Below are 25,910 nucleotides of genomic sequence, written 5' to 3' on the forward strand. Positions count from 1 at the left end.
TTATAAATCAATAAGAAAAATATAATCAAACCAATATAAAACTGGACAAAAATACATAAAAGGCAGTTCTTAAAGAAGAAAACATAAAGAAGAAAAATCATTGCTCAGTGTAGTCAAATCAATGCAATCATACCATTTTTTCAGCGCATTAAATTGTCAAAAATATTTTTAAGTGTTAATGCTCAAGGCTGGTAAAAGTTTAGGACACAAACACTAAAGGGAGTGGAAATTGATACAATTTGGCAGTTCGATGAAGTGACTTTAGGAAGTTATTCTAAGGCGATAATCAAATAGGTATACAAGGATATATGCATGAGAATATTTGTTGTAACATCTGTAGTTTTCAACAAGAAAATTTATAAGCAACCTTAATGTCCATCTGTAGAGGGTTTTAAATGAATAAACATGAAAATTCCTTACAATGTAATACAATGCAGCCAATAAAAATAATGGTTAAAACGAGTATCCTGCTCCTCCCAGTGACCATTGTTTCCTGCTTGGATTACTGCCTGCCTCTAGTCTCTCCCTCTCGGCTCATTTTCTACACAGCTGCCAAAGGCATATTTAATCATGTCACTCCCTTGCTTGATGCTTTCATGGCTGCTCATTGCAAAATAAGGCTGGAGTCTCTTTTCTCTTCCCTTCACACTTCAGTAACACAGGATTCAACATGCTTCTCAGCTGGCTTTTGTGCCGAGTTATTTTCCATAAGGATTTAGCATTCCATTGAGCCCCAATGGTTAGAATCATCCTGTTTTGTCTTCTAACAATTCCCTTCATTTCTCTTTTGGAGCTCTTATACACCTTATTAAATATTATGTATGCAATGATTTATTTAATAAGTCTCTCTCATTAGAGTTTAATCCCAAGGATAAAATTATCTGTTTAGCCACTATTTTATCCACCGCACCTAGTACAGTGCCTGACATATGTGCTCCATGCATTCACCAAATGAATGAATGTATTCACTGAATGAATGATTAAATGAAAAGCAAGCTATAAAATATACAGCGTGAGTCTAATTTGCTAAAAGAGGAACCAGACTCCTCTGGCAGGTACCAAACACAGAAACAGACTACTGCCTGCAGGCTGGCACTGGCCAGGTCCTTCCCAGGGAAAAGAGAACGGGAAGGGGTGCCTCAGATGGGCGGGACCAGGGGGCGGGAACTTGCTGGGAAAAGCCGAGCTTAATGGGAGTGGCGGCCTCTGGGGCTCCTGCCCCTTAAGCTACCTGGGCCAGAAGGGGCTGCCAGAGGAAGGGGCCCGCAATCTCCTGTGGACCACCCAAGGTGCAGAGATTGGGAAGCTGCAAGACTAGGGATGGGGAGGGGAGGATAAGAGAGGAGGCTCAGCGGGGATGTTAGACTCAGAGATAGGCCCCCTGGATATAGGGTGTGCACAGCCAGGGGTGTGGGGGTGTGGGAAGGGCCCAGTGCCAGAGGCCAGATTTCCAGGCAGGGCAGTCTCAGGGGACTACATGGGGAAACCATGAGAGAGTGACCTCAGGTAGGCCACTTCACTTAGGACTGTGCTTGAGGGTGAATGCTCGCTGTGAGGGCGAAGGGACTGTATCCACACGAGGTCTCTCACCGGACACTTGTTCTTAAAGATTGCACCTTAGCTTTGTGGCAACTGGAGATGGCATGAAAGTGGGTAGCAAGGCTGCTGCCTCCTCTTCTGTAAAAATCCTGGCTTGGATGACTTTATCAGCCATCTCAGAGCTTTGTCTTCTATGATGTCAAATTCTTCTCATTTCATCCTCCAAATCACCATGCCCATCCCAGAAGATGCCAGGCCAGCTTTTGTTTCCCCTTCTGGGTATTGGGAGTCCTTATTTCCCTGCTCAGCTCCAGATTTAATGTTTGCCACTAAAAAACCCACCACTGCCGCTTGATACACGTTTCCTGGCTACTAAAGTCCTGAAAAAGCCTTCTTTAACATCCCTCAGGAGCCCAATGAACATTCTGACGGAATGAATTCATCCATTTATTCAACTTTCCCACGTGCAACACATTCTTTGATGGAGTGTCATGGAGGCCCTTAGGGAGAGAGGGGTGGGGCGAAGAGGTACATAAAGCCTAGAAGCAGATTTAAAGTCTAGGCTGTATTTTAGTGTTAGGTAAAAACGAGCTATTGAAGATTTCAGAGAGGACATAACTGGCCTTAACTTGTGCAAAATCCTGGGAGTGAGACAGAAGATGAGGAGTCAGGGCGGAGGTGATGGAGAAGTGATTAATATGGGGCAGTAGGGGCAGTAAAGATTTAATGCTGAGTGTAGGTTCTGAGCCAGGGAAGGTAGTGGCACTTCCTCAGTTGAGCCTGGGCTGGAGGAGGGAGGAGAGGTCATACCTTGGGTTTGGAGAGAGAGGAGGAAAAGACCATTATGTAAGGGGTAGGGTGGGGGTGCTCAGTTGTTGTTTCATTCTTGGGGCAGGCAACCAAGGAGGATGACCATCACTCCCTATCAGTTTCTGGCACCTTATGTGGGGAGGAGCCTCCACCATCCATCAAAGTTTTTAGTTTTGAGTCCAGGCTGGAGCCAGAGAAAAACAAGGAGAAAAAAAGGAGAAGCCAAAAACTGCAAAGTCCACGGCGTGGGGAGGTAGAAGGCTCCCTTCAAGTAGCTCAGGCCTGGCAGCTTGTGCTGGGCTTTTGGAAGGTTCCCTCTCACAGAGGCTAAATAATCCAAGAAGCAAGCCCCAGCACGCATAGGGCTTGTGGGTCTGTGGGGCCTGGCCACCAGTGTCAACTCACCGCCCCCACTCCAACTGCACACAGGGGCTGCATGCACTGGCTTTTTCTGAGTGCATCAACTCATGTCCAGAGCGACAGCGCAGATGCACACTGGTCCAGGGAAGGTGTCTTGCCCTAGGTGAGGCCTAGTGGGACCCTGCTGAATGGCGGCTGCCCCCTGGCGCCGACTCACTCCTCCCAAGGACTCATGTCGGTGTCAATGGCCACGCAGTTGTATGCGGCATAGCGGAGCTTCTCCTCGCACACCTTGGCGCTGTGGCAGAGGGAAGGGGAGGCAGGGAATTGGTCAGCGCCAGACGTAGAGGCCCCTTTGACACTACCTGGGGTGATGGAGCTCCAATTTGTGCACTGCAGCACTTCGCCCTAGGATGCCACCCCACTCCCACTTCCCCATCTCTAGGCTTGAACCTAAGAAACCCACCTAGCATAGTGCGGCAGGAAGAGGGTGCTGGAGCAGGTGGAAGACTCGGGCAGTGCGTCTGTGGTCTCGTAGCTGAAGTAGTGAACAGGCCACAGATTAGGAAGAATTGTAGCGGCACAGGGCAGGGGTCTGACACGTACGTCTGTCGGGGGAGGGCAGAAAGCCGGCCACAGCCCCTCCAGACCTCTCCTCCGCACTCACCCCAGCTTGTCTGGGTAGATGTAGATCCGTGCAGGCAGACGGCTACGGCCAGTGACAAAGCGTAGGAAGCGGCTCCGGTCCTCTGGATGGAGAAGGAAATCAGTGCCCGCACTCGTGGTGGCGGAGGTTCTACAACTTCCAGCCAACCTCTGTATCCCATAAGTGGAGTCAAACCCAGGTATTACTCATTACTCTGCCCTCTTCCACTGACCATTGGTAAAGTTGTTCAGCGCCTCCCAGAAATATTGCACCCGTGTGTCAGATGGCTCGAAGTCCTCAAACCGGGCTGATGGGGATGGTGACAAGACCAGAATTCATTCTTGCATCCTGACAAACACAGTCCCTAAGCACCACCCCGACACTGCGCTGCCCTGCTCCAAACTCACTGAGCTTGCGCAGAGCATCCACGGTGACCTCTGGGTCCCCGCACACTTTCTTCTCTAACTCTTGCCAAGTCAGCAAGTCCAGCACAGCCTGTGGAACCACCTTCAGCAGACCCGCCTGCATGGCTGCCACCTGGGGAGGAGGGCAAAGGCCTGGCTGGGGAAGAGGGCACACTCCCTACTCAGTGTGTGATGGGGCCCCTTGGCCTCCACTCATAAAGATAATGGGGAACATGGTTTTTGCTCAGCACTGGCAGGGATGTAGGGAAGAGAGATGGTGGGGGCCAGAGTTCTTGGGACTGGGTATTGGTGGCTTATCAGGCTGGGCTCTGGATACGAGGTGCTGTCTAAAGCTCTCTGTTCTTGTAGCCTGTGGGCAGTACCTGCTCCCTGCTCTCCTCTAGCCGAACCTTCTGCACCAGGTGGATAAAACGGGAGCGGTCCTCATATCCCACCACGATGCCTGTGCCCCCAGGGATTAGCTCCACCACCTGCTGGTCACTCAGCACAGTGGTGAATGTTAGTTCCTTCCCAAATTTGAATTCAAATGTCTCCTTGTCCATTCCTTCCATTACTTCCAGAAGTTTCACCTAGGGGTTGGAGAGAGGCAGGAAGGTCAGCTTTTCACTGTGGCAACAGTCATTGTTTTTCGTTAAGATGCTCACAGGGAAGCAGGAGAGACAGGCAAGGCAGTCTCCATGCAGGCCATGAGGGAAGTGATGGGGTCAGTACAAGGCTGTGAAAGCATCGAGACAACATGTAACCAGGCTTGGAGGCCAGGGAAGGCATCCTGGAGGAAATGGCATCTATGCTGAGACCCAAATGATGGCTGGGAGTTGGCTGGGCCACAAGGAAGTCAAGAGAGAGAACATTTTGGAAAATGGTAGAAAGAGCAAAAGGCTTGAGGAATCTGGCTGGAACCTAAATGTGAACCAAGTAGCCATATACACAAGGGTCATGCCTTTTTGGATTCTGCATTTTATCCTAAGCCCAGGGTGGAGCCACTGAAAGGTTTAAAGGAGGAGAGTAAAATGAAATTACTCTGGTTGCTGGAGATCAGATGGATAAGAATAGAGACAGGGACACTAACTCTTTTAGTTAGTGGCTGGGTCAGAAAGGAAGGTGGCTTGAACCAAGGGGATAGTAGTAAGGTGGGTGAAGTGGACAGATTCCAGATGGAGATGTGACAGATGAGGGAGGTGAGGGAGAACTAAAGGCTGACCCTGAGGGCCTTGGTAGGGAGACAGGTGGGTGGTGGTGCCATTCTGAGACAGGGAGCCCAAGATGGTAATAGATTGGTGAGATGCTGAGCTTGAGGTGCCATCATGGGGGCAGATGCATATATGGCCCCAGGCTTCGGAGAGAGGCTGGGGCTGGAGGTAAGGATTTAGGAGTTGCCAGAATAGAGACAGTAGTTGAAACCGTGGGAGTAGATGGGATTGGAGAGGGAGGATGTGTGTGATAACAGGTTCAGGACAGCCTTGGGGAACAGCAACTTTCAGGGACCAGGCAGAGGAAACACTGGCTCCAAGCCCTACTCACCAGCACAGAGTCCACAGCTGGGAAATCCTTGCTCCAGCTCACCTCCTCACCAGAGAGCTGCTTCCACACGAAACCAGGCAGAGCCAAGACCTGCAGGACAAATACTCACTATTGTCTTCTGACGCTGAGCTTCCCATATTTGGTTGACTCTTCTTCCTTCCAGGGGTCAGGGCTGATCTGACAGGATGTAGATTAGGCTACTCACCAGGAACTCCTTACCCCGAAGGGCAGCCCCCATCAGCTGTCCGATCCACTCATACTTGGCAAAGTCTCGGCAGGAGGGGTTGGGCACATACATGTCCCGGGCCTCACCTGTGCCATTGCCCTGCCCACGGAGACAGAGCTGTCAGCATGGCATGGGTTGGATCCTACTTTGTTGCCTGAGATTCCCCAAAGACTTTTTGAACATCTTTCACTGGGGGCTCCCAATGACCCTTCTGAATGTATGATGGCTCCTCCATCCCTGTCTGCCTCAGGCAATTAGCCCCTCTTCTGCCCTGTCTCTATCTCTGCCTGGTACCTGAGGGGTTTGCAGACAAAGAGCAGCAGAAACTCCTGGGAGCTTACCTGGTTGGCTGTGCGCACAAAGAAGGGCAGAGGTACAGGGGTGGCCGCTGAGCTAGGGCACAGCTCTTCTGACATGTCTGCCAGGCTGTCTCGGAAGCCGCCCCCTGAAGTGGCAGACAGTGTCCTCAGCTGGGGCACTCAAGAGCCCAGCCTCCATAATGGGGTAATAAGCAGGTCCCCTATCTTGGTTAGCTGGTGGCCCGAGAAACCTCTACAGCTCTAACTAGGGCAGGACCCTTAGTATCCTCCCTTATGGCCTCACCTTGGTCAATGATGCCTTCTGCAATGAATTTACACTCCCACCACTGGTCATAGCGCATGGGCCACCTGTGAGTAGGGGTGGTCATCCTGCTGGGCCAGGGCTCGGGATGATTCACCAGCCCAGATACCAGCGCGGAGTAGGGGTGACAGAGGGGTGATAATGAGGGGTGCCAGAGACAGTGTGTGGGTGTCTGCTGTGGACAAGTCCCTCACCCTCATACCATACCTGTAGTCCAGGGGCTTTTCATACTTGTCAGAAGGCTTGAGGCCTTCATAAACCTGGGGGCAGGGGAAAGGGGAGGGAGCTGTAGGAGTCTGTGTCAAGACCGGGCTCTACTCTTGCCCAAAGACCTTGCTCAGGTCCCTCTTGGCTCAGCCCCCTAGCACCCTTACTGCTCTCCCTCAGTCTGACCCCAGTTAGTCCAGACCTGGGTGAAGACCGCATTCTTGCAGGCAGGGTCCCTTAAGGGGCAGGCACGGTGTTCCATGGCAAGGCGCCGGTTGATGTACAGGCGTGGCATAAAGCTGGGCTTGCTGCTCTCTGAGTCACGCAGGCACTGGGCCACCAGGCCCGGCCGCTGTCGTGACAGCAGCAGGAACTGCTTCACTTGCTGCTGAGAAAAGGTGGCCAGAGAAGGGCCGGCAGGTGGTTAGCCTCTGTCTAGGCCTTCCTCTTTGCTTGGACCCAATTCCACTATAGTTCCAGTCCAAGCCGAGTCCATCCCAGTCCTTGCTTCCAGTTCCTCCCTTAGTCAAGCCACTAGGGGGAGCCTTCTAAAACAAAAAATTCCAACTTTTTCTTGATCTTACTTAAAACCTTTCCAATGGCTCCACTGACCTGGGACAAAGTCCCTGCTTCACAGCCTGGCCCACAGTGCTCTCTACTATCAGGGCCTACTTCCTGCCCACCCCCTCCCAGCCTCATTCCCATGCCATACCATCTATTGCTGCCTAGTAACTCTCACCTTTTATGTAACCCAACCTATCCATGCTGTCACCTCTCCTCCCCCAGCTCTTATGTATTTCACACACTACCTGGGGAATAACACCCCAGAGACTAAATTTTGACTATTTATATTTTGCTTTCTTTCTATGTACCCAGAACCCAGTAAAGGTCTAAGCCTAGAGTACGTTTTAAGAACTCTCTGCTGAAGAGTGAATGACTGCATGAGAATAGGGGGAGCACACTGCCAAGTCCAGAGCTGGATGGGCCAGGCTCACCTTAATCACACTGAAGGTGTCCAGTGTGTGGTCCCAGGCAGGTACCAGGTGGTGCAGGACACTGTCTAGGATCTTTATGAATCTGGAGTGGGTGGGTAAAGAAAACTGCAGCTAAAGAGTTTGGCATGGATGTAAGACCCCCTCGATCTCCAACACACAGGGACAGGAGAAGCCAGGGCCTAGTAGCTGCTCTGACTCTTGAAGTGGAAGAGCTTACAGTATAAGACCTTGGGGACCTCCTCCACATAGACATATAAGGCTCAGGAAGGGAGAAAGGGGGAGGGCCTGGAAGGCCCAGGACCACAGCCACCTCTGTAGGAGAACAGCTCTGCGGTACAGTACTTCTGGGTCAGTGCCTTCTAGGCGTGGATATCGCACCAGACTGGTCGGCTGGAACAGGTCTGCATTCAACCCTAGTTCCCGCTGTCTAGAAGACTTGATCTTGACCCCTCGAAGACGCACATCAATCCCATCATCTGAGGGAAGGCGTCAGAGTGAGGTCACTATTATATCAGCTGCCTCCTAAGCCCTTAAACCTGAGAATGTCTCCTTCATGTTTAGCCTTTTTATCACCCTTTGCCCCTAGACACTTGGGACCTTTGGGATTCCCTTCTACTCACTTGATTCTGATTATTATATCCTTTACTGGCTCTTCCATCCACCACTATAACATTAAAAAGCCTGAAGGTCTCAACTCAGTTCCTCTTCCAGGTGAGCTTAACCATCTCTATGGCTTTAAGGCAGTTCTATACCTGGTACCTTCCACCTGGCTAAGGCCCCAAAGCTTAAAATCCTGGAGTTAGTTCACCTATCACCTTCACCTCAACTCCCAGCTCAACTCCTCTCTCCATACTGCCAGCTAGCCCCCATCTATACTGTGACTGCCTTTACCTCCTTATAGCCTTAAGCCCCACCTCGGCACTCGACGATGCGGATCTCGATGATTGGGAGGTGTACTGTCATGTCCTCTAGAACACAGACATCCCCGATTAGGGTCCTGAGGAGACAGATGCAAAGTACTTTGGATACCCCTTGCCTTCAGTGATTGCTGGGGTCTCATCCAAACTTCTAAGCTGGGCCAGACCCCATTTCTGGGATTAGGCCCCACCTACCACCCAGGCCAGCTTGCTCACTCGTCAATGCTCACGTCACTCAGCTTCTTCAGATTGTCCCCTTCGCCCCCATAGATCACCACCCGCTTAGGCATGAAGTTGTCATCTGTGGTATCGACTGTGAGTAGTAGTTTCCTGGTGGGCAGAGTATGCAAATGGGTCTCTGTACAGAGACGTGGCTTACCCACCCCGTCCTACTCAGAGCCCACTCACTTGACAATGGTGCCCTTTTTCATGGTAAGCCGCACCCAGTGCTGGCACTGGGACCCATCACTCTCCCAGTAGGTGTCTGCATTGCTGTCTGTCAGGCAGGACACATTGAACTCCTCCTAGGGAGGGACAGAGAGGTGGAGTCCGCGTTTACCCCCCACTCCCTGCACTGGAGGTGTGCTTTGGGTCAGGGAGCACAAGAGAGAAAACACAGTGCAGCTGGGTTAAAAGCGCACTGGTATGGGTGGAATTGTCTAGGGGTTTCTATAGGATTTCCAACATGGGGGGCCGGATTGAGTCTGGCCTATGGGGATTCAGGTTTAGCCCCACTCTAGAGGTGAGGGTTCTGGATTTAGCAAAATGTGACGACATCTTGCTTAGGGTGGGAGGATTCTCAGCACCCACCGTGTAGGAGGAAACGTCTATGCTCTCCACATACTGCTTCACGCTACCCAGGTTCTCATCCTCCTTGCCCAGGTGGTCGTACAAGAAGTGGATCAGGTCCTCGTCGCACTCGTAGGTCCACATCGGGGGCACATAGCTAAGCAACCCCAAGTCCCTAATTAGGTCGGGCCCAAACCTGGAGCTCCTTCCTTCCCATCCCATCCCAGCTCACTCACAGTAACCTTTGTACAGCTTCTGTGTATGCCTCGGCTGGCTGAGGCCTAGATCCGAGGCGATGTGAGTATGTCAGGTCCACCACCTGTTCCCATCTGCGGGCAGAGAGTGGTGGTAGGATGGGGAGACATCAGTGGGCAGCAGAACAATCCCAAACCCTGGAACCTCATCCAGAGCTCTAGCCCCTGCAGACTACACCTCTAGAAGCCTTATCCCTGTTCCCTTAAGGCCCCGCCCCTTCCTGCCGGTACTCCGGCCTCCGCTCCTTATCCCACCTCTCCCGCCAGACCACTTTCCAACCCCTGGGGGCCGGCTGACTGACAGCAAGCCCCGCCCTTTCAAGTGCACGACCTAAGCAGCGGGCGGTAGTCGATGCCGAAGAGCTGCTGCTGCCGCTGCAGGTGATCCGGAGTGTCAATGGGTACGAGGCGGGCCCCGCCCTCCGCCGGGCGGCACACCAGCAGCCAGCCTTCGTCCAGTCCGCAGTCACCCAGGTGCTCTGCCAGCTGCTCCTGCCAGGACGCGCCGGATGGGAACTTCCGTCAGGGAACTGCCCAGCAGTCCGTCCTGCCCAGCCCAAGGCAAAGGGCACGGAACGCAATAATAGCTCAATAAGGGGAGGGAAGGGGAAGAGCCAGGGGCTTCCTTGGCGCTGGGGGTCTTTAGCAGGGCCCAGGGCAGGTCACGACGCACCTTGGTCAGCTTTACCCAGAGCCCGTGGCCGTTGCACAGCTCCTCGCCCGTGGTGCGTACGCAAGCGCCGCGCCGGAGCTCAATGCTGTCGCGGGCAGCGCGGAGGGGCCCGGAGCCGGCACCGGGGGCCGGGCCCGAGGCTCCCACACGAAGCCCCAGGCCCTCCGCCTCCCACACCGGCAGCAGCACACGCGACGGGCCCGCCGGGTCCTTGTAAAGCTTGTAGAGCACCTCGCGCGGCACGAAGGCCAGTGCCGCCGGCAGCGGCCTTCCGGCGCGGAGGCTTTGAGCTGCCTCCGCCAGGAAGCGTATTCGTCCCAGAAGCTGCCGTGGGGACTCTAAAGCTGCGCCCGGGCCCGGGCCAGCCATTGCGAAGCGTCAGAAGGAAGCCTAGAGGCAACCCCGTTGCAGAGGCAGCGGCCGCAAAGGCTGGTCGAGCTTCCCACCATGCTCTGCCCCGCCTTCGGCCAGCCTTTGCCGTATGTTCTGGACTAAGCGCACCTCACGCTCCTGTGGCATTTATTGCCCAGTGTACTCGGATACGCAACCATAATACCTACCTCTGTGCCTCCCACTCAGCCACCCAGACCCAAGTTCAGTAGTTTCTACCCGATCAATCTTCCCCTCCTCATCCCCATTTCTACTACTATTTATCTACACCGCTACTACCCTCATTTAAGCCACTATTCTATCCAGCCTGGATCATTGCAACCGCCATTTTCCCAGTCCTCTGGCCTCCTGTTTTGCCTCCTCGCCAAGTCATACTACAACCAGAAGAATCATTTAAAATTTCCCAGACATCCTCTCGGGCTCCCAATGTTAGGGACAGTATGACTAAAATGTGAGAATAATCCCCTCTCCAGCCCTGCCGCTGACCAAGGAGTCTTGAGTCATTTAGACTTGATCCTGGTTGTTACTCTTCCTAATCCCAGGACACTAGTGATTGTTATCCAGTTCTCCTAGTGATTCTGAACCACATGAGAGGAAAAGCCAAGGTGGGAAGGGAGGAAGCAAAAAAGTTGGACAGGAGCTGTTTGTTGGTGAAGTACAATCATGGAGGAAAAGGAAATTTTGTCCCCTCTCCGCTTAAAAAAGTTTTGAGATATAATTCACATGCCACTCAATTCATCCATTTAAAATGTACAATTCAATGGTTTTTGATGTCGCATTAATTTTTAAAAATTGTGGTAAAATGCATATAATGAAATTTGCCATTTTAACCATTTTAAGTATACAATTATCTATTTCCAAAACTTTTTTTATCACCCCAAACAGAAACTCTTTACCATTTAAACAATAATTCCTCATTGCCTCCTTTCCCCAGCTCCAGGTAAACTCTATTTTCTGCTTCTATGAATTTGCCTATTCTAGATATTTCAAGTAAGTGGAACCACACAATATTTGTCCTTTTGTGTCTGTCCTATTTTACTAAGCTTAATGTTACAACAATGTTGCCTTTTTATGGCGGAATAATATTCCATTGTATGGACATACAACATTTTGTTTACTTAGTCATCTAATGATGGACACTGGTGGAAACTTTGTTTTGATAGTTTTCAAATAATTGACGTTATCAAGAAAGAATAAATGATCCCATGTAATTTTGACAGTTTTCCATTCTGTTTTTCCCCTAGAAAACTGGGAACACAGTACTTCTCTCCATGCTATTTGTAAGCTATTGCACTACACAGGCTAAAGTAAACAAATGTACCTCATCACACAAGCCTGCATAATTTGCACTCTGCAGATGTCTCCAACCTCTTTAATTCCACCAGATTGATCTCATAGTTCCCATAATAGACATTGGCTTTTTTGCCTCTTCACTTTGTACATGCTGTTCCCTCTGCTTGTAACACCCCCATCGCTTTCCCCAAATAAAAGGGGAGCCCGTTGCTACTTGCTTCTAGCTTTCTTCTCTTAAAACATTTATTACTGTGATTGCTGATTTCTGTTTCTTCATCAGTCTGTAGCTTCTCATAGGAAAGAGCTGTCTTGTTCACTCTTGTAACTTCTGTACCTATGATAGGCTTTTAGTAGGTAATGTACATATTTAATGATTTCAGTTCCCTGTACAACTTGGTTCCATAATCCACTGTATGCCTGGCTGGGTCATCCATAAGATTGTTAGAATCATGGACAGTGGGAGTGAAAGTGAGACTTAGGCCAAACCTTCAGGATTTCTAGGCCATTAAAGAAAAGCAAATTTCTCATGCCACGGTAAAGGGCAGTTAGAGAGAAGCTCTTTTTTGGGGTGCGGGACTTTACGGTGAAGTGAGGTAGGGGGTCCTACCGGCAGCAGCCAGGACAGCCCCGTAGTTTGTCGCGAGAGATCAATCACGTGACTTTCAACATGGCCACCGCCTTGGCTCAGTCCAGGAAGGGGCGGAGCCTGGGGAGGGGTACTGTCAGATTCAGGTTAAAGTGGGGACTGCCTCGCAGTTACAGACGTCTTATCATGGAGGCGAACGGGTTGGGGTGAGTTCTGTGCACCACGCGGCGTAGCCAGCGGGACGTCCGACCTGATTCAGCTCATGGATCTGTCCCTATACTTGCTTTCCCCCTGGAGGGCCCCAGCCCAAACCCCAGAAGCTGGAATCCCGAAAATCCTTTAGCCGTGGATTCCTGAGACCTTCATCCAAGGATCCGCGAAGCTGGCTGCGTTCCCCAGCCTTTAAGCTGGCTGCATTCCCCAGACCTTCATTTAGTTATGCCCCCGGGACTTTTAATCCTCAACTAGGACTTCTACTTCAGGACCGTCAACTCTTATCCCTCCTTTAACCCCCAGACCTGGAACCAGCCTACTTATCCTTCCCTGTTCCCTGTGATTATCTGGTCCAGAGACCCTCAAACTATCCTTTCTAGGCTTCTTTCTCTCCCCTTCCCCCACCTCCCCAGTCCTTCCAGTGGCTTTGAGCTTGGGGAAGCTAGGACTGTGCGTAGGATAGATGCCCCATCCAGCGCGGGCTCTTTGGTCTTGTGCACCACCTGATTAGGTAAAGAGAAGGCAGAATGGGTGGGGAGCCACAGCTTGGGAGCTGGTCTGGAGAAGACAGATAACGGTGTTGGAATGAATCCACCTTAGGAACCCGAGCCTTCCCCAACCCCCAGCCTAACTTACTGACACTTATCCACCCCTCCGCCCCAATCCCCCATCTCCGGTCCCTATAGTTTTCCGGAGCTGAAGAATGACACATTCCTGCGGGCAGCCTGGGGAGAAGACACAGACTACACTCCCGTTTGGTGCATGCGGCAGGCAGGCCGCTACTTACCAGGTCAGGGTCAGGAAGTCTAGGTAAAACTCTGGAGGGTGACAAGTTTTTGAGGGGCAAGGGAGGGCTTTAGAGGTTCCTCAAGGCTGAGTTTTGACTTCTCTCGTCTACAGAGTTTAGGGAAACTCGGGCTGCCCAAGACTTTTTCAGCACCTGCCGCTCCCCAGAGGCCTGCTGTGAACTGACTCTGCAGGTGAGGGGTCCAGAAAGAGGGAGGGGTTTATGTCCTTAGCTCACCACCTAGCAACCTGTCTTCTATTTCCTACAGCCACTGCGTCGCTTCCCTCTGGATGCTGCCATCATCTTTTCCGACATCCTTGTTGTACCCCAGGTACCTTCTCAAATCTGATTCTGGAATAGATGAAAAAGGGAAAAGATGAAACAGTGAAGGCTCAAGATGAGCACTTATCCTCACTGGACAGGAGGAAAAACTAAGGCTGGAAGAGAAGGCCGGGCTGCAGGAGTTTGGCTGAGCTTTATTCTGTTTTAGCTCTTTCTTGGCATGGGCTGAATAGAGCCTTTCCTCCTGGAGTTACAGGTTGGGAACAGAGATGTTTTTCTCCCCCTCCAGGCACTGGGCATGGAGGTGACCATGGTGCCAGGCAAAGGGCCCAGCTTTCCAGAGCCATTAAGAGAAGAGCGAGATTTAGAGCGCCTCCGGGATCCAGCAGCAGTGGCCTCTGAGCTGGCCTATGTGTTCCAGGCCATCACCCTCACTCGACAACGGCTGGCTGGGCGTGTGCCCCTGATTGGCTTTGCTGGTGCCCCGGTACTGTGAAACAGGGCAGGGACTCGGGCATGGGGGAAATTACTCTGGCAGGTCTGGTGTAGACAAGGGAAAGAAGTATCAGTCTGGCTTCTACACCTGTGACATTCTCTTTGTATCCTTTTGTAGTGGACTCTGATGACATACATGGTTGAGGGTGGTGGCTCAAGCACCATGGCTCAGGCCAAGCGCTGGCTTTACCAGAGACCGAAGGCCAGTCACCGGCTGCTTCGCATCCTCACTGATGCTCTGGTACCATATCTGGTGGGACAAGTGGCTGCTGGTGCCCAGGTTAGTCCTGAGGGAGAGACACATGGGCTGGAGTTTAGTCTATAAGGACCAGAGCAGGAGAGTTACCTACACCTGAGAGGGTGGGTGTCTTAATGGCAAGCATGAAAGAAGCTTGGCCTGCAGTTATCTGGCTGGAGCACCAAGTCTGCTCTGACACTGGGGCTTAATGATCTGTGTGTTCAAAGACCAAAGCTAGCACTGGGATCTGGAGGAAAAGGCAAATCTTTTTGACTGGAACTGAGTTTATAGGTTTAGGCAGTATGAAAGATTGAAGTCAATGGGGAAAATTGAGGTACATTCTGTGTGTGGGACTTGATATACTTCGTGTGTTATTTCCCTTTACATTCCCTAACTGTAGGCATTGCAGCTCTTTGAATCCCATGCAGGGCATCTTGGCCCACAGCTCTTCAGTAAATTTGCACTGCCCTACATCCGTGATGTGGCCAAGCGAGTGAAGTCCAGGCTGCAGGAGACAGGCCTGGCACCAGTGCCCATGGTAAGAATGGAGTTGGGGTGAGTGAAGGTGTGACTGTGGAGCTTGTAGGATAAGTGCTGCATAGACTGAAGTGACCACTGGAGGGCAGCAGAGGTATGATAGTGGGTATTGCAAGTCCCTCTGTAGGCTGAGACCTGCCCTTTCTCCCAGATCATCTTTGCTAAGGATGGACATTTTGCCCTGGAGGAGCTGGCCCAGGCTGGCTATGAGGTGGTTGGGCTTGACTGGACAGTGGCACCAGAGAAAGCTCGGTAAGTAATGGAGGGTGAGGTGGAGCTGGTGCAGCTGCTATATGTGCAGTCACCAGAATGTGGCACCAACTCTGCTTCCAGGGAGCGTGTGGGGAAGACGGTGACCTTGCAGGGCAACCTGGACCCCTGTGCCCTGTATGCACCTGAGGTAACAACCAGCGTCCCTGTGTGTGTCTTGTGAGTTTGTCTCTGTGCACTCCCATGGCTGTGGGTATGGCTGTACTGTGTTTTTATGATGTCTGTTTGTCTCTCCCATCTATCCCCCACACACCATGTGAACTCTAGGAAGGCAGGAATTTCTTTTTATTGTTCATTTGTATTTTCTTACAAATACAAATGCCTGGCCCTTCCTACTCATTCAATAAATTTTTCTGAATAATGACTGAATGAATAATATTGAGTAGAAACATGCCTACATGTATGTGTGTCACTATTATGTACAGGGAGAACAGAGGCTTTCTGGCCTCCCCTGTAGCCAGTGTCCTATTGGTCCCCCAGGAGGAGATCAGACGGCTGGTGTGGCAGATGCTGGATGACTTTGGGCCACAGTGCTACATTGCCAACCTGGGCCATGGACTTTACCCTGACATGGACCCAGAACATGTGGGGGCCTTTGTGGATGCTGTGCACAAATACTCACGTGTGCTTCGACAGAACTGAGCATATACCTTTTCTCTCAAGTACCACTAACACAGATGATTGATTGTTTCTAAGAGAATAAAAGTTCCAGAGTTAGAGTCTAACATGTGGTTTTGTTTGTGAAAGATCTTTTTCCTTACCCTCAGTTCCTCCTTAGTTGGGGTGTCTTTCTGCATCCTCTCCTCTAAGTCATGAGAACTCAGACATGGGACTATGTACGTAGGACTTAATGTCAGGGCCATCTTGCCCTTAGATTGCCAAGCCCCAGAGCAACATGGGCTGGGTAGAGCTTCCTAACAGCTGGAGCTATGACATTTGCAGAGAAATGGGGTCCCCACAGCTTATGAATCCTATTTGACAGGGATTTGTGTCTGGGAAGGAAGGGAAGAATAGAGAGAGGGGCACAGAACGGCTAGAATACTTGAGAGGTCTGTCAAGGAAGATGGCATCTAGGTAAGCAGGGAGAAGCTGAGAGACCTTCAGCTTTGATAACAAAAGATGGGAGGACATAAAGACTCAGAGCTGGGTTGCTTACGAGTAGAACCTTAGATTTGCATGGCTGAGGCAAGAAGTCCTCTGAAGCCGAAAGGCCCAGTGCTGCTCAGGGTTGCTCTGTATTTTCTGAGCATGCCCTCTAATTTTCTCAGGATCTTGGTGTTTCTGCCCATCATGATGATAGCTACTTCCTCGGAGACAAGGCTCTGAGCTGCCTGCGAGCTCTGGAGAGGGGTCTGGTGTGGCAGAAAATTCTTCGTCTGTCATTTCACATTTCCTTAGACCACTAGAAACCCACTGCACTATAGGCTCAGCCAGCTTCCTGTCCCAGCCAGGGCAATACAGAAGAGAGGGAAGGGCCCCATTTATTGAGAGAACACAATTTCTGATTTTAGAAAAATGATCTTTTCTGTGATCCATGATTTATTTATAGAAAAGCACTGAGTTCACACACTTGCTAAAAAATGGCAATCATGATACAGAAATGGGAGTGGCTTTTTTTTTTTTTTTTTTTAACCAACCAGGCCAATAGGTTGCAGGGGCCCCATGGCTGAACAGTAAGACTTCAGTAGCCACAAACAGCAAACACAACTTACTGGTTAGTGTAGAGGGGAAAAAAAGATGACACCGTTTGTCAAAGAAAGGAAAATAAAGCAGAGAGGTCCTTAGTTCACACTCTAGCTATACCACCCTTTCCCTATCACACCCCACCCCCTACTCGGGAACTAAAACATGAAACAGTAAACACCAAGACACTGGCATCCAAATGACTATTCTGAATGCCCTTGCTACCTCCTATAATAATTCCAGGCTGAGCAGAGTGTCAGGAGAGTAGCAGGAACATCATATACCGTGGACAGCCAAGGCTAAGACAAGTTGCCCACTAGGGCTAGAAACTAGTCAGAAGGGTAAAAGCCAAATGCATCCCAGCCCCAGCCTCCAAATCAGCAACCAATGAGGCTGTGACAAAAGCAGGCAGAGGAAGCTTGAGGTAGAGAGGCAGGGGAAGAAAGCAAGTACAGGGTGAGAAGAGAACTGTGGAGCTGAAGGAGCCACTCAAGGTAGAGGGAGACTAGTGCTTACAGCCTGTCTGATGAGAGAGAATGGTGAATAAGAGGCACAGAGATGGGGAACACGTTTAGCTGGTGAGAGACTAAGAGGAATGGAGAAGAGAGATGTGGCAAAAAGAAGGGACCCGTTCATGCAGATCCTCAAACATGAAATCACAGACATACCTACATGTTGAAATATAGTTACACATACAAAGACAGATCAATGGAGAGCAAGCATACACACAAACATGTTTATACACATGCACTTGTGTGCCTAGATACATACACAGTAAACATGCATCAAGAAACATGAACACAGATATGTATTCTTAAATGTTCACAAATGTAAATATCCTCATAGAAAGCCACAGTCCAGCATACAGACATGTATTCACAGACATATACACATAAATATATGTGCACATAGAGGCACGTACAGATACATCTATGCACACAGATATATGTACTTAGCCAAACAAATATACACACATACATAATTAGAGATGAAACCAGGCACTCTAACACAAAGGTGACCAGAGAAGATGAATATTATGAGCTCAGTGGCCTCCCAGACCTTCGCCTTCTCCCTGTGCTTGTTTCTCAGGAGCTCAGCAGGCTCATAGAGAGGCTGTGTGAGGCAGGAGCGAGAGCCTCAGTGTCCTCATGGCTTCGTGTGGCAAAAGTCGAAGTCCAGTCCCGGCCCTGCCCCTCACCCACCACTGGGCTACAGATGCCCTGTCAGTAGGCTGAGGTTTCTGCATTGACTAGACTTGGGATTTATTCTAACTGGCCATTTTTTCTCCCTGTCACCCCCCACTCTTCCACTGCCAAGTTTATACTCTGTAAGGGAAACCTGAGAAATTGTTGTGAGTCTCCTCAGAAAACAAGCCTATCTTCCCACCCACAGCTATTTTAAGTACCCATAAAATTAGAACCAGAATTATAAATAGTTGGAACTTTACAATGTAATTGGCAACACATATACTATAATATTTACAGTACCATAAATGCTTCTGTTTCTCTGGTTAAACAATCCCTGAGACGGAACAGTGTTCTGTGTTTGCCAAGGGAGAGGGCCAATGCCCAGGACACGCAGGATATAGGGGCGTGAGGTGGCATGTTGTAGAGTTTCTGATCTATCTGCAGGGCCCAGCTCCTTCAGGAACGGCGGGTTTATATTGAGAACCTTGCCAAGGCAGGCATACTGGCTAGAGTTGGACTCTTCCCATGCTTAGCCCTGTGGTCCTTTGGCTTCAGACACAGGTGCTTAGAGTCCTCTCAGGGTAGACAAATGTTTCAGTGTCCTTGGCCTGACCTGATGGTACCTGGGAGCCCAGGCTGCCCCAGCAGTGAGCTGTCCGATTTCTCAGCCAAAGCGCTCTCGCACCAGCAGCATCAGCTTCTTCTTGCCTTTGTAGATTTGTTTGAGGTTGTCGATGAACTGGGCAAACTGCAGGTGGCCATCCTGGGGCAGCAGGAAGGTCTCCCGAGCCTTGCTCAGAAACTCAATGAACTCTCCATAGTGGCGGGGGCTGATGTGTGTCAGGCGTGAATGTGTAGTGTTGATATAGGCATTGATGGTGGCATCCAGCAGCTGGCGCAGTGGAGCTTTGTCCGTGGACATGAGCTTTCCAGAGCTGCGGCGGCCTGGGATGCCAGCAAGGCCAGGTGCAGTCACTGTGCAGCGCCTCAGGATGTCTGAAAGCACTGTAGCACAGTGCACACTTTTTACCACCAGGGGAATGAGGGCCGCCAGCTCATTCTTGCCCAGAGAGTGGCTGAGGGCGCACGCCCAGAGAACATCATTGATGGCTGGGTGGGTGTCCTGGTTGTAGGCCAGGTTGAGATGGCTCATGGCCAGTGAGGCCAGCTTGAAGGCACGTAGCGGGTAGCCACGGAGCTCCATGTAGCGGGCGATGGTGAACAGCTGTGAATGGGTCATGCCACCAGCGGCAGCATCAATGGCAATCTGGTAGGCTGCCTCAAAGGCGATGTGGTCTTTCTCACAGAGTGTAAGGGCTGACAGGGCACAGCTCTGTGGATCCTTCATAGCACACTGCAGGGCCAATGTGCGAGCACAGCTAGCCAGCTCCTCCCGCTGGGGATAGTCAAGACTGAGGCGCAGAATAGTTGTGTGGGATACGGCTGTGGCAGCCACAATGCTAGTAGCTTCGGTAGGGGTGAAGAGTGTGTACCAGCTCTGCAAGATGCTCACCAGGGCCCGCACACCTGTCAGGGAGAGCCTGAGCTCAGCAGTGGCCATCCGGGTCCTAATTCAAGTCTGCCCAGATTACCATTTTGGGTCAGAACTTGACCTGCAGAGACAAGTTCTCCCTCCTCCTCAGTAGCCTTGAGATGATCTGAGGCAAACCAGGACAAGGAGAGCATCCCTGATAGCCAGACCCTGTTTGGGGTCTCTTCCCATTCCTTCCTTCCCCAGGTCAGAGGATTGAGGGTCTCGGCAGGTGCTCTTACCCCTCAAAGATGGAGCAGCAGAGCCTGTGGTTTGCTTGCCCCAAGGCAGGGGTTACAGATCTGTCTGGGGGTCCTAGCTGAAGTGGGGCCTCTCAGAGTAGAGTCTTGTGTTGGGGCTTTGGGCTGTAGATGGGGTCCTGAGCCTCCAAGTTGTTTGGGGTTTCTCAAAAGTATGGATAGGGACTGGGACCAAACCACTGGGCCAACTACCTCCCAAGGGTGTACTTCAGTACTGGTGGTTGAAAATTCATTCTCTCAGACATGTCTCTGATCAGAGGGTCAAAGTGCTTCTGACATCTGGGTATAGTCCAAGCAGAGAGGGCAGAGCCTGGGCTGGCTGAACAGAGGCCATCTTCTACCAGTAGCCCCATCCTTTCTTAGGCCATCAGTAATAAGAATATGAGAGCTCTAATGATTTGTTGTCCTGTCCCAAGAGTAGGACCTAGAAACTCCTTTACCCCGGGGGTAGAGGGAGGTGGGAGACTCACCCACTTCTGTAGCACATGTCACCAACCACCGCACCATCTCCCGGCGCCTCCAGTTAAGGGTTGATAAGGTCATTCTCATCACCTGGGCAAAAAAAGTGGCATTCCCAGTGGGTTAAGCATAACTGTTATGAACTCCCCCTCCTGACTTCCCCTGGGCATTCATTTATACAAGTATTTATTGGTGCTTTAAACAGCCATCTCTCCCCTGATAAGTACAGACAGGTTTGTACTCATCACCGCAAATATCCACGTTTGCCGCACCCCTCTCAAAAATCAGACAGGCTTTACTGATGACCTATAATGAATAAAGTCCTTATTACCACACCTTGATTGACTTGGAGGAATGGGGGTAGTGTGGGGAGAAGATATAGATCTGATAGAGCCCAAAGCTACACTGCTTCTGGCCTTAATTTCAAAATGGAGTCCAATTTATAGAGTTCTTACTTTGTGCCTAGTCTCGCTGTATTCTGGGGACACAGAAAGAACCAGACTTGGCCTATGCCCAGTCCCCCTGAGATCTTATCTTCTACAAATTGTCACTAGGCCAGAAACCTAAAGCTGAGATAGCCCACTCCTCCATACCTGTAACCCCAGCTCCAGGGCCACGTTGAGCAGGGTGCTGTCAGTACTACTGTCTGTGGGAGTAGCAATCTTGAATGCGTCTTGGGCCAGCTTGAAGATGAGGGACGAAGAATGGATGTGCTTCTGTATTGCTTCCAGGATTGTTCGGAGCCTGAGAGTGTCCCCTATAGGTGCCAAGAGAGGGTCACAGGGTCTTCTTTAAAGCTTCCCTGAACGGTCCCACAACAGGTACTGGTTGAACTGGCTGCTATCAATTCACTGAATGCTTCTGAATGTTACCATCTTATCTGAATTATCCATCTCTGTCAGCACTGAACCCACTGGAGGCTGCTTCCTTCCCTAGGCACCCACATGAATTTTACTTCTCTTCACCTTTCCATCTACCCCTCACACTCCATTCCCTCAGGCTCTTCAGGTCCCAGAAATAATTTCCATGAACACCTCAAATTTGACAGCTACTTATACAGGAGGCAAGAAGCCATATTATTACTAAAAAAAAAAGAAAAGAAAAAAAAAGTCTGCCAGTCCCATTGTTTGCCTCTCTGGAGCAAAAAGGAGCTGGGCCACCACTTCCTATTCTGTAGGCAAGGATTCTAAACAAGGTACTAGTGTACAGCATTAAGGATTACACCATGTGAAGGGCATGCATACTATTAGAAATGAATGTGTATGAAGTCAGTATGGTATATGAAAGACTGGTGTATCTTATGAAGGGGTCAAATGTGAAATAAAGATAGAACGAAAAGTAGGTCTTATGTTTTACAAAGAGGTACAGTGGTAAGAATACATAGGCTTTGGAATAAAATATACTGGAAATTGAACCTATTTCAGACATTTACCAGCTCAGTTACTTCATCTATAAAATGGAAATAACCTTTAAGGGTTGTTGTGGGAATTGCAAACAATTTATATATAGTTAATACTCTATTATTCTACTTTTACAAAAAAAGATAAGTAGCAGTGTGTGTATAGTATATGTATGTGCATACATATGCATAGAAAATCTCCAGGAATATTTATACCAGTGTCTTAGTAGTAGTTATCATTGGGTGTCAGGATTATGGGAGCGATTACTTTTCTTCTGTCACCATTAAAAACAATTGTTTGAATGAATAGATTGTTTTTAAAGCAGTTTCAGGTTTATAGGAAATCGAGCAGATAGTAGAGTTTCCATATACCTCCTCTTCCCACTTCCAGTTTCTCCTATTATTAACGTCTTACGTTAGTGTAGTACATTTGATAAACCAACATCCACATGTTAAAGTCCATAGTTGACATGAGGGTCCATTGTGGTTAACAGGTCTATGGTTTTTGACAAATGCATAATATCATGGATCCACCATTATTGCATCATACAGAATAGATTCATTGCTGTAAAAATCTCCTGTGCTTCACCTATTCATCCCTTTCCTCATTCTTCCTGTGACTATTTATCTTTTAGTTTTGTCTTTTCCACAGTGTCAGGTACTTAGAATTACAGTATGTAACCTTTTCATACTGGCTTCTTTTACTAAGCAATATACATTTAAGTTTCCTCCATGTCTTTCTGTGGCTTGCTAGCTCAATTCTTTTTATTGATAAATATTCCATTGTAAAGAAATATCACAGTTTGTTTATCCATTCACCTTTTGAAGGACATCTTGGTTGCTTCCAGTTTTGGGCAATTACAAATAAAGCTGCTATAAACATTTGTGTGCAAGTTTTTGTGTGGACATAGGTTTTCAACTCATTTGGGTAGTAAATACTTTGGAGCATGATTGCTGGATCATATGGTAAAACTATGTTTAGCTTTGTAAAAAACTGCCAAACTGTTTTCCATACTGGCTGCACCTTTCACTTTTCCAACAACGAGAATTCTTGTTGCTCTACATCCTTACCAATATTTGGTGGTGTCAGTGTTTTGAATTTTAGCCATTCTAATAGGTATATAGTTGTATTTTGCTTTTGTTTTGTTTTTCTCTAATGACATGATGCTGAGCATGTTTTCATATGCTTGTTTACCATATGTATATCTTCTTTGTCAAGGCATCTATTGGAGTCTTTTGCCCATCGTAAAATTCAGTTGTTTGTTTTCTTACTGTGAAGTGTCATTTGTATATTTCGGATACAAGTCCTTTTTCAGTTGAGTGTTTTACAAATATATTCTCCCAGTCTGTGGTTTATCTTTTCAGTTTCTTAACAGTGTTTATTACTGAAGAGAAGTTTTTCATTTTAATGAAGTCCTACTTATCAATTTTTTTTCTTTTATGGATTGTGTTTTTGGTATTGTATCTAAAATTTCATTGTCAAACCCAAGGCCACTAGATTTTCTCCTGTTATCTTCCATAAGTTTTATAGTTTTGCATATAAATTTATGTATATGGTCCATTCTGAGTTAATTTTTATGAAAGGCATAAGGTCTATATTCATTTTGGTTTTTTTGCATGTGGATGTCCAGTTTTTCCAGTACCATTTGTTGGAAAGACTATTCTTTTCTCTGTTGTGAAAGATCACTTGACTGTATTTGTATGGGTCTATTTCTGAGCTCTTTATTCTGTTACATTGATTTATTTGTCTATTCTTTTGCCAGTACCACACTGTCTTGATTATTGCAGCTTTACAATAAGTCTTAAAGTTGGGTAGTGTTAGTTCTCCAACTTTGTTCCTCTTTAATATTGTGTTGGCTATTCTAGGTCTTTTGCTTTTCCATATAGAGTTTGTCATTATCCATAAAATAACTTGCTGGGATTTTGGCTGAGATTGTATTGAATCTATAGATCAAGTTGGGAAGAACTGAAATAAAAATAATATTGTCTTATCTATGGAAATGGAATATCTATTTAGATCTTCTTTGATTTATTTCATCAATGTTTTATAGTTTTCTTCATATAGATCTTTTACGTATCTTGTTAGATTTATTCCTAAGTACTTTCTTTGGGGATGCTAATGTAAATGCTATTATGTTTTTAATTTCAAATTTTAATTGTTCATTGCTGGTATATAATAAAGCAATGGACTTTTGTATCTTAACCTTATATCTTTGGTGTAATCAATTCTTAGTTTGTTTTCTGCTGTTGATTCTTTAGAAATTTCTACATAAACAATCATGTCATTTGCAAACAAAGTTTTATTTCTTCTTTCTTAATCTGTATACCTTTTATTTCCTTCCTTATTGCATTAGCCAGAACTTCTAGTAAGATGCTGAATGGGAGTGGTTAAGAGGAGATATTCTTGTCTCATACATAATTTTCAGGGGAAAGTGTCTAGTTTCTCTCCATTAAGTATGACGGTAGCTATAGTTCTTCGATGTTCTTTATAAAGTTAGTTCTCTTCTACGCCTAGTTTGCTGAGAGTTTTTTTTTTTTTTTAATCATAAATAGGTGCTGGCTTTGGTCAAATGATTTTCTTGTGTCTGGCAATATAATCATATGATCTTTCTTCTTTAGCCTGTGGATATGATGGATTACATTAATTTTCAAGTGCTCAAACCAGCCTTGCATACCTAAAATAAATCCCACTTAGTCACGGTGTATAATTTTTTTTATACTTTGTTGGATCCAATTTGTTAATATGTTGTTGAAGATTTTTATATTCACCTTCATGAGTGATATTGGTCTGCAGTTTTCCTTTCTTGTATTGTCTTTATCTGGTTTTGGTATTACAGTAATGCTGGCCTCACAGTAAGTTACAGGTGTTTTCTTTGCTTCTATTTTCTAGAAGAGATTGTAAAGAATGGGTATCATTTTTTCCTTAAATATTCGATAAAACTCACCAGTGAACTCATCTGGGCCAAGTGCTTTCTGTTTGAAAGATAATTGAATCAACTTTTTTTTAGGTGGGGCAACACTTGGTTGACTTCACAGATCGCAAGGACCTTGTCAGTTTACAATCCCTTCTTTACTTTTTATTTTTTACGCCTACAGCACCTGGTCTTCCTAGGTGCTCTCCCATCCAAGTACTAACCAGGCCTGACCCTGCTTAGCTTCCGAGATCAGACGGAATCGGGCTTGTTCAGGGTGGCATGGCTGTAGAATGAATTAATTTCTTTAATATATATAGTCCTATTCAGATTACTTATTTCTCTGTATGAGTTTTAGATTGTATTTTTTGAGGAACTGGTGCATTTCACCATCTGAGGTATCAAATTTGTGGGCCCACAGTTGTTCATAATTTTCCTTTATTATCCTTTTAATGCCCATGGGATCAGTAATGATGGCCTCTCTTTCATTTATGATATTAGTAATTTATTTCTTCTTTTTCTTGGTTAGCTTGGGTAGAGGTTAATCAAATTTAATAATCTTGTCAAAGCAGCAGCTTTTGCTTCCATTGATTTTATCTATTTTTTTTCCAATTTAAATTTCATTGATTTCTGCTCTAATTTTTATTATTTTTTTTTCCTGCTAGCTTTAGGTTTATATTGTCCTTCTTTTTCTAGTTTTCTAAGGTGGAAGCTTAGATTATTTATTTTATATTCCCCCAGCTTTACTGAAATATTATTGACTTAATATTATGAAAGTTTAAGGCGTACAATGTGATCTGATATATGTATTGCAAATGATTACCACAATAAGGTTAGTTAACATCTATTACCTCACACAGTTACTTTTATTTTAGTGTGTGGTAAGAACGTTTAAGATTTACTCTGTTAGGAAATTTCAAGTATACAATACAGTATTGTTGACCATAGTCACCATGCTGTATACTGGATCCCCAGAACTTATTCATCTTATAATTGAAAATTTGTACCTTTTGACCAACATCTCTCCATTGCCCCCACTCCTCAGCCCCTGCCAACCATCAATCTAATCTGCTTCTAGAAGTTCAGCTTTAGATTCCATATATAAAGTGATAGCATACAGTATTTGTCTTTTTCTGTCTTATTTGGCTTAGCACAATGCCATTAAGGTTCATCCATGTTGTCACAAGTGAATGGATTTCCCCCCCACCCCCTTTTTAATGGCTGAATAATATTCCTCAGTGTGTGAACCACACTTTCTCTTTTCAATATTTATAGTTTAATGTATTTTAACAGCAAATTTACAGGAACAGCACAAAAGACAGACAACATTAAAAACATGTACTTGCATGTAGTACAACTCAGTTAAAAAAGTATAGTGAATGGATAGAATCTACTGTATGATAAA

The 25,910-nt window shown here is 47.5% G+C and overlaps 3 protein-coding genes and 1 pseudogene across 6 annotated transcripts in view; 1 reads left to right on the plus strand and 3 right to left on the minus strand.

Moving 5' to 3' along the window:
* Window positions 1-1,962: 1,962 nt before the first annotated feature.
* On the minus strand, window positions 1,963-10,913 carry HECTD3 (HECT domain E3 ubiquitin protein ligase 3). Of its 2 annotated transcripts, none has more exons than XM_011367577.2 (21): window positions 9,984-10,913; window positions 9,642-9,802; window positions 9,299-9,385; window positions 9,078-9,213; window positions 8,676-8,791; window positions 8,484-8,597; window positions 8,265-8,347; window positions 7,661-7,826; window positions 7,351-7,432; window positions 6,558-6,740; window positions 6,356-6,408; window positions 6,131-6,195; window positions 5,869-5,972; window positions 5,507-5,626; window positions 5,302-5,391; window positions 4,143-4,349; window positions 3,763-3,892; window positions 3,588-3,662; window positions 3,377-3,458; window positions 3,176-3,247; window positions 1,963-3,007 (listed from the first exon to the last, which is right to left on the minus strand). In XM_011367577.2, exons 1-21 carry the CDS (start codon window positions 10,350-10,352, stop codon window positions 2,923-2,925), a joined length of 2,580 nt encoding a protein of 859 aa, XP_011365879.1. In that variant the 5' UTR covers window positions 10,353-10,913; the 3' UTR covers window positions 1,963-2,922. The 2 variants fall into 2 exon arrangements, with proteins under 2 accessions (XP_011365879.1, XP_011365878.1); XM_011367576.2 differs by having other exon boundaries at window positions 9,293-9,385; window positions 9,984-10,908.
* Window positions 10,914-12,306: 1,393 nt separating this feature from the next.
* On the plus strand, window positions 12,307-15,799 carry UROD (uroporphyrinogen decarboxylase). Of its 3 annotated transcripts, none has more exons than XM_011367579.2 (10): window positions 12,307-12,458; window positions 13,143-13,255; window positions 13,366-13,445; window positions 13,521-13,583; window positions 13,824-14,021; window positions 14,148-14,309; window positions 14,668-14,805; window positions 14,956-15,056; window positions 15,113-15,204; window positions 15,555-15,799. In XM_011367579.2, the coding sequence occupies exons 1-9, from the start codon at window positions 12,334-12,336 to the stop codon at window positions 15,201-15,203; spliced, it is 1,071 nt and encodes a 356-aa protein (XP_011365881.1). In that variant the 5' UTR covers window positions 12,307-12,333; the 3' UTR covers window position 15,204; window positions 15,555-15,799. The 3 variants fall into 3 exon arrangements, with proteins under 3 accessions (XP_011365881.1, XP_011365880.1, XP_023390824.1); XM_011367578.2 differs by having other exon boundaries at window positions 15,138-15,204; XM_023535056.1 differs by lacking the exon at window positions 13,521-13,583 and having other exon boundaries at window positions 15,138-15,204.
* Window positions 15,800-16,579: 780 nt separating this feature from the next.
* Window positions 16,580-25,910, minus strand: part of ZSWIM5 (zinc finger SWIM-type containing 5) — a 146,792-nt gene continuing 137,461 nt past the window's right edge. The window contains exons 12-14 of the mRNA XM_011367580.1: window positions 20,788-20,951; window positions 20,206-20,287; window positions 16,580-19,471 (exon numbers count right to left, since the gene is read on the minus strand). Coding sequence (XP_011365882.1) covers window positions 18,609-19,471; window positions 20,206-20,287; window positions 20,788-20,951 — 1,109 coding nt within the window. The 3' untranslated portion in view covers window positions 16,580-18,608. The remainder of the gene's footprint in view (window positions 19,472-20,205; window positions 20,288-20,787; window positions 20,952-25,910) is intronic.
* On the minus strand, window positions 24,681-24,799 carry LOC111744458 (annotated as a pseudogene).

Source organism: Pteropus vampyrus, unplaced genomic scaffold (genome assembly GCF_000151845.1).
Source record: "Pteropus vampyrus isolate Shadow unplaced genomic scaffold, Pvam_2.0 Scaffold135, whole genome shotgun sequence".
Lineage (NCBI taxonomy): Eukaryota > Metazoa > Chordata > Mammalia > Chiroptera > Pteropodidae > Pteropus > Pteropus vampyrus.

Bases quoted from the DNA above. Each gene is read 5' to 3' on its own strand.
- HECTD3 (XM_011367576.2), bottom strand. From the start codon at position 10,352: ATGGCTGGCCCGGGCCCGGGCGCAGCTTTAGAGTCCCCACGGCAGCTT. The intron at 6,409-6,557 runs GTCTGGACTAAC...CCCTGCCCCCAG, and splicing joins AGAATGCGGTCTTCACCCAG to GTTTATGAAGGCCTCAAGCC. The intron at 6,196-6,355 runs GTATGGTATGAG...CCCTACTCACAG, and splicing joins GAAAAGCCCCTGGACTACAG to GTGGCCCATGCGCTATGACC.
- UROD (XM_011367578.2), top strand. From the start codon at position 12,334: ATGGCCACCGCCTTGGCTCAGTCCAGGAAGGGGCGGAGCCTGGGGAGG. The intron at 14,806-14,955 runs GTAAGAATGGAG...CCTTTCTCCCAG, and splicing joins GCCTGGCACCAGTGCCCATG to ATCATCTTTGCTAAGGATGG. The intron at 15,057-15,137 runs GTAAGTAATGGA...CTCTGCTTCCAG, and splicing joins GTGGCACCAGAGAAAGCTCG to GGAGCGTGTGGGGAAGACGG.